This window comes from Cryptomeria japonica, chromosome 4 (assembly GCF_030272615.1).
Source record: "Cryptomeria japonica chromosome 4, Sugi_1.0, whole genome shotgun sequence".
Lineage (NCBI taxonomy): Eukaryota > Viridiplantae > Streptophyta > Pinopsida > Cupressales > Cupressaceae > Cryptomeria > Cryptomeria japonica.
Genome location: NC_081408.1, coordinates 70,078,249 through 70,085,446, shown reverse-complemented (window position 1 = coordinate 70,085,446; position 7,198 = coordinate 70,078,249). Strand labels below are relative to the sequence as shown.

The 7,198-nt window shown below is 33.8% G+C and overlaps 1 protein-coding gene across 1 annotated transcript; it reads left to right on the top strand.

The window, feature by feature from the left end:
• The first annotated feature begins 405 nt into the window (after positions 1-405).
• Positions 406-4,027, top strand: LOC131077877 (probable inactive poly [ADP-ribose] polymerase SRO2). Its single transcript, XM_059218632.1, has 5 exons — positions 406-1,747; positions 2,063-2,304; positions 2,453-2,505; positions 3,241-3,450; positions 3,556-4,027. The coding sequence occupies exons 1-5, from the start codon at positions 741-743 to the stop codon at positions 3,697-3,699; spliced, it is 1,656 nt and encodes a 551-aa protein (XP_059074615.1). The 5' UTR covers positions 406-740; the 3' UTR covers positions 3,700-4,027.
• Positions 4,028-7,198: the final 3,171 nt, after the last annotated feature.

Below are 7,198 nucleotides of genomic sequence, written 5' to 3'. Positions count from 1 at the left end.
AATCTATTTGAACATCAAATTAAATCTTAAACCTAAACCTAATTAAACATTAAATCAAATTGAATCTTAACCTTACTACTAAACAAAATTTACTCTAACATTAAAATAAATTTAATCTTTAATCAAATTCAATCCCAACCCTAATATTAAAGTAAATTTAATCTTTAATCAAATTCAATCCCAACCCTAATATTAAAGTAAATTTAATCTTTAATCAAATTCGATCCCAACCCTAATATTAAAGTAAATTTAATCTTTAATCAAATTCGGTCCCAACCCTAATACAACAAGAGTTCCCGCCTATCAACTAACTAGACAAATTTATTTAAATAATAAAGCACCCCAAGCGGTTTAAGCCAAGAAACGTGGCTCACACCCTTTAAAGACTAAAACTAGTAAACTGGACCGCTGGATACTCTGTGCCCTAATCCAGCTCAACGATAAAATCAGAACTCATTTTCTTACTTGCCCGGCAAGCAAACTTATGGAAACGTAAGCCGCCAAGAAAACGGCACCGAATGTGATGGGCGGCCGTGGTTATTCTTAAATACAAACTGGGTCTATATCTGAGACTTGTTTGAACGATCCTGTTGCGTGGTAGTACACAGAATATTGTTGTTGTGCCGGTTTTTTTGGGCTTTGGAGCTTTGAATCTCAGCGGTTTATATTTCAGTTTTCATTTCAATGTTGTAAATTTTTTATAGAATAGAAGGAAAAATAATTCTTTGCTCCGCTTTAAAATGGATGCCAAAGGACAGCTTCTGTCTCCATCATTCCTCGACAAAGCAAAATTGAAGCGAAAGAGGGCTGTAATCTCTTATGTGAATGCTAACAAGCGGTCATTGGTGTCCCCAACAAAGAGGGCCAAAATCCCCGGCGGATTTGTTAGCTGTTGCTCCGACGGAATGGCCGTTGTGGAAAATTATAGTAAGTTTAAAAAAAGCGGCGTTCCGGCCCGTGTTATGTATTTCTGCGAGGGCGACTGGATGGATTTCCCGTCTGAAATTGCTGTGCTCGTCAAGCAGGCTTTGCAAGATGATAAGACAGCAGTGGAGGTCGCCGTTGACGGGGTTTCGTGCCTTTTGGATTTTCTGCATATGCTACAGATTGATCTGAAATCGGGCGCGCAGAGATCCATTGCCTGGATAGACGTTGATGGAAAATGTTTCTTCCCCAGGATTGTCTGTCACGGGATGGGAGAATTGAGTTCTCTGTCTGTTGACCTCAGATTCCATGGCGCCGGTCGATCGGGAGTCGAAAATTGTAAAGTAGTTACTGAAGATCCGAAATCTGTCAAAGCGGATCAGGGTTCTAGTGATTCCGATGTGTCTGACTCTGAATCATGCCCGACTTCAGCTAGGGTTTGCGCTGCAAATGAGGCTTTTGAGGGCGCGGGAGATAATTTGATTAAGCTGGACGATGATGACCGAGAGTTTCTTGATGTGCGAAACAAGTTTTTGGCCGGTCTTAAAACGCTTGCCACTTTTACAAGCGTTATAGGAATTTATCGGAACTCGCATCGCAGTGTTGCGGGGCGATCCCGATTACATGCATTTCAGCGGTACGTGGATATGATTACCAGAAAAAATGGGGGTAATGGAAATATCCAGTATGCCTGGCACGGAACCTCCATGGATGGCGTCTGTGGAATAATAAAGCATGGTTTTGGGCAGCCTATGATCCCGAAACATGGTGCAGTTCTTGGTAGAGGAGTCTACCTTGCACCTGCAAATTGCTCGTATGTTAGGTAAGCAGATTTTTTTTTTGTTCGTCTCTTTTGTTATAATACTCTTAGAAATTTTCTTACAGTCTGCTGCTATGTATATTCATACTTTGTTATGTATGTTTATCATCCTCTAATATTAGGTGCCCATGTAGGGAATAGTTTGCGCATCTGTAGCACTTGTGCTGGCATAAACAATATAATTTGCTTGATAGATGCAGACCACAAATCTTGATTATGTGGGCATGGCCTCTGCACTAAATGATTCGCGTTTTTGTGGATGTAACTCGATTTTTTTTTTTGTTCGAGTCTTTTGAATGTTAGTTGGGCATTTTGCAGTGCAGTTTACTCTGATATTGACGAAAATGGCGAACAACACATGGTGTTGTGTCGCGTAATATTGGGGAACACGGAGGTGGTGGGACCTGGCTCACGGCAATGTCATCCTAGTAGTGAAGATTTCGATACTGGCATAGATGATCTTACTAATCCAAGGCGTTGCATCGTCTGGAGTACACACATGAACACGCATATATTGCCAGAATATGTTGTTAGATTTAATGTTTCTCCGCATTTACATAGTAATGTTCTTCTCTCTTAGTGCCCAAAGTGGGAATGTTGTTTAGTTTGTTATTTTCTCTTTATTGAAATGGACGATTGCTTGGAAGGAATTATCTGTAGCATTTGGCAGATATTTGATTGCTCTATGTTGCGATTTGTGTTTTGCAGAGTATTGGTCTAGATTTAAAGCAAGACAACATGCGAGATCAATGCTTGAGACTGTAAGTTTATTTTGTTTATCTTATTTTCTGCAACTAGCTCAGTATTTGTTGACCCCTTGCAAGGAACGTCGTGTCACAACTAGGTGGCTTTGTTTTGTTTGAAGAAAATACGTCTATTATTAATAGGATTTCTGTTAAGATTGATAATGTCTACTTATAAGAAGATAAGAACCCAGTAACCGCAAATCTAGCTAGTATTGTCTCCTAGGTCGCTCCCAGAAGAATCAACCTTTTTAACTGCAAAGAAAGAGTGATTTTCTTGAAAGTTTGAGTTCCATAGGAAAGAAATTTGCAATAATAAATTACAATCTGTCGTAGTTATTTAGGAAGCTCCTTTATGATTCAAACATATCCTTCTTGAACACCTTTCCCGTGTAAGACTTCACAAAGTCTGTCTCAAAAGCTCAAATCCACTGCCTAAGATTAGTTATGATATTTCCTTTTGATGGCATATGGCAAGTAATGTCTGTGATTCCTGTCCTCTTATATATTGACCTGACTGTTATTGCTAATGTCTTATGAATAAGAGTCATCCCAAAACTTCATCCATTTCCGGCTTACATATACTTATTATTTAGATTTAGTTCTAATTTACCACTTTTTAGGCTGAAATAGATTTATTTATGAGTATATAATTTACTTGTGTCCCTGTAGTTGTAAATCATCATTATCTTTTTATGGTACTGTTTCAACTTATTTTTGTTATGAAGAATCTTTATTGGGCTTGTCACATAGGATGGAGGTAGGCAGTCTTATCCTGCCTTGGATAAGAAATTAGAGCACCCTTGTCCTGCTTTAGTAAAGGAATCAGGACAAAATATGCAGGAGCATCTCCTGATGCCAACTTCTGCTCGGATGTCATTTCCAAGGGTGTTTAACGTCCTTGAAAAATTCCTATCTTCGTCAAGTATCAGTTTAATGAAGAAGCATTGTACCGATTGCGAGGTAAATCTTTCCATCATTGGTTATGCTTAAGAGGGTTTGTCTTTGATGTACTAAAATAAAAAGTAGTAAATACTAAATAAACTTAGATGTTTTGTGGCGTTCCAGGAAAGCAAAATTAGTCGAGAAGACCTCATAAGATGCGTGAGAATGATTGCTGGTGATAGGTTGCTTATTGCAGCTCTAAGAATGTTTGGAGGTCAGGTACATCCTTCAATGAATGAAAAGATAACTCCTGGCATAAAAAACTGAGCCGTTAGTGCCTTCGAACTTTCGAACAATGTTGCTGAACGTTCATCGATGGGACTCAAACCTTGATCTCTCTCTATATGTTATACAGAGGTCGTATTTTGTATATCTTTAAACAGAAAGACATTCTTTCCGTCAAAATTGGAGAATGATAACGTATAATCTTTGGAAGTTACTGATTTTTAATCTAATTTTGATTTGGTAAATATCGAGAGTAGGGGAGGTCCCTTATGTAATCTAATTTTGATGAATAGAGCCATGGTCCCCACTCCTTGATGACGGGAGTGGATTTGAGCGATGCAATACGATGGTTGAATTTCGATTTCCAGTCTGTTGATTATCTTTCTTGATTAGTGATTTGTGTATCTTTGCTGGTGTAATTTACTTGTTTTGATCGTTGTGCAGTTTACGAACCTGTTAGATGCAAATTGTTTAATTCTTGTGTGGGATACGGTAGGATTTAAAACAAATCTGATTTACATGCCCTGTAATTATTATAAAGTAGTAATGTCTTAAAAGCTTCAAACTTTTACAGAATCTTATTAGAATGTCATTATAGTTGAATTAAATCATATTAGAAAGATGTCATTTAAGAATATTCTTAGCTACAATGTATAAGCAACAGAATATTGTCTTTTTAACAAAACTTTTCACCTGGAAAAGATTTTAGAAAGGAAAAAAATTATTATCTATTGGTGAAACAAACTTAAAACCTCTATTCACACAAATTCCAAAAAGTTTAGTATATGTAAATTGAAAATTAACATTTTCTAGAAAATCACAAGTACAAAGAATTTGAGAAAAAACCTCCTAAATTAACTAAAATAATTTGAGGTGAGAATATTGATGTTGTACCACAAAAAATTGGAGTAGCAATAACTGACAAGAATTTGCTAGTTGTTGTTTTGTAGGAAAAGTGGATACAACAAACTTACTTACAATTTTGGTTCTTAAAAGATTGAAAGACTAACATATATGTCACATGATTAAAACATTTAAAAGAGTTAAAGATTTTTACAATAATGAATTTTTCTAAATATTTTAAAAAGGCTTCTAATATAATGGCAGAATGGTAAGTTGTTTAAAATAGTTCATATTTAGATTCCTAACAATGTCTATCTAAATCGTCTTAATAAATATTTGAACATGGAATTGCAAAGCTCTAAAGATAAAACTTGCAAGTCTGAATGTTTGTGAATGTTATATTTAATTTTTAACTTCATATAATCAGTTACCATTTTCAAAACAAATTTGCATTGCCCATTCTTAAAAACCTTTTTAATCACACATGCCAATTTCAAAAGTCCTTTTAAATTCCAATTTACATACCACAACTCTTTTAAAGAAAACTTTTATTAGTTAAAAGTCAAAGACACTAACATTCCATCAACTTAAAGATACCTCTCTTCACTTTTAAATTATTAAAGATCTTAAATTTATTTAAGATTTCATGAATAATAAATCAATCAATTATGAAACTAGATTTTAACTAATATCATCCAACATTAATAGTTAAAAATAAAAACTAGCTTTACTTACATGACAAAGATCAATTACCATACCCTTAACAACCCACATCTATAGTTTAGCCTTTGTAGTGTGGAAATGTCCCTTTAGTAGAATTATGGTCTTATGGTCTAGTCAACTTAAACCATTGTAATTGAATTAAAGAATTGATCTAATTAAACTAGAATATTCTAAGTTTGATTGTTGGATCCCAACCTTAGATTGTCGTTGCCACTATTCATAAATGGTGAACATCACAGTTGAAATTTCTTATTGAGTAGGATAAATATGAATAAATTGATGTGATTGTTCTAAGAATACTTAGGAAGCCAAAAAGATTATGTTATGGTAAACTCTCTAATCTCACATAGATTATGTCCCTCAACAAGGACCATATTTTCATATATTTAATACTAAATTTCAAGCTTCATGTTACTAAATGAAATATTTCCCTTTTTCTTTTCTTTTTTAGCTTTCTTTCAATTTTTTAGCTTTCTTTCCACTCGTTTGAGTTGTGAGTAAAATGTTGATGTCCGATTATGTCAATTGGTTTTTGAATTCAATTTTCTAGATAATACATTTTATTGTTCCAATAACTATAGTCTTAAGCACTCTCCTTCATTACTTCTAGACGATTCATTTGTCAATGTTGCTTGAATTCCTCATAATCATCTTTGTTGCTTATGAATCCATCATGTATTAGCTTAGTTATCTAGTCACTGTTGATTTTGTTCCCTCTTCTCTTCATACGTTTCAATTATTTTTGATCCAAAAACCAAACCACGTCCTTTTAGAGGCTTCAACCAGCAAAACACATGTTTCAAATATATTGAGTCCGTTCGTTTTGATTTTTTAACTGCTCTAGAAATTTTAGACGTTATGTTTCTTTTCCTTTTAGAAGAGAATCATATTCTGATTTTGGAAAGGTTGTCATTAAATTTTTTATTTAAATAATTGAAATTGTCTAAAGCAAAAGTATATATATTTTAAATCTTATTGAGAGTTCAACCAATCATGTCTCTTTAAAGGATTATAAAACCAAATCAATGTCAACCAAACCACGTGTATTATATAACTACAAAATAAAATTATATAACTCAATATATTAAGTCATGTAGTCTTGGTTTTTATTATTGTAGTAGAAAGTTTAGACATATCTAGCTCCTTTCTCCCTTAACAAGAATCATAATTTTGAAATTGAAAAGGTTGTCTTTAGAAATCTTCTTTTATTTTGTAAAACATAAACCATTTAAAGGGAAGCAAATATATATTTTAAAATTTTAATTGGGACATATAGTTTTTATTATTATATAAGAAAAAGAATACAAATCCAAAAAGTACAAACTAAGACAAATTAATTTTGATTTTAAAGAACTAGAAAACTTTTGACAATGGTAATCGATGAACAGTTTGTAACCCTCCTCTAATAAAATTTTAGAAGGAGTTTCTAAGCAACATTCCAATCCAAAATTTGCTTTTGATATCTTAATTTGATGCCTTCAAGACTAGGTCACCTAGCTCTATAGTCTACTATTTTTGAGCTCAAATTTTAGACATAGATTCTATTAAACACAACCCAAGATGGGGGGGAGGGGAAGTGAGGTGCGGGAGGTGAATTAGTCTTGAACAATCACTTATGCTTTTAACCTCAACTTCATATTTAATTAATTCTTAATCTAATTAGTAGAAATGAAAAACACCTAATTAATATGGAAAACCACAGTGTGAATTAACTCACAATATATGATCAAGATTACAATATTTGTTTTAGGTACACTCCAAAGGAATCTAACTTTTCTTGGAAGGACTTTCAAGCTAAGGTGCACTACCCCAAGACAAGATATAAATGACTTGCAAGATGAGATACATTGCTTTAGGGAAAGATACAAAAACAAGAGACTCACTATCTTTGAGAAAGGTACATGAATATATCAATTAAATTGAATAAGGTTTTTCATCACTACATCCATTTATATTCTCTAAATTTAGCTGCTCA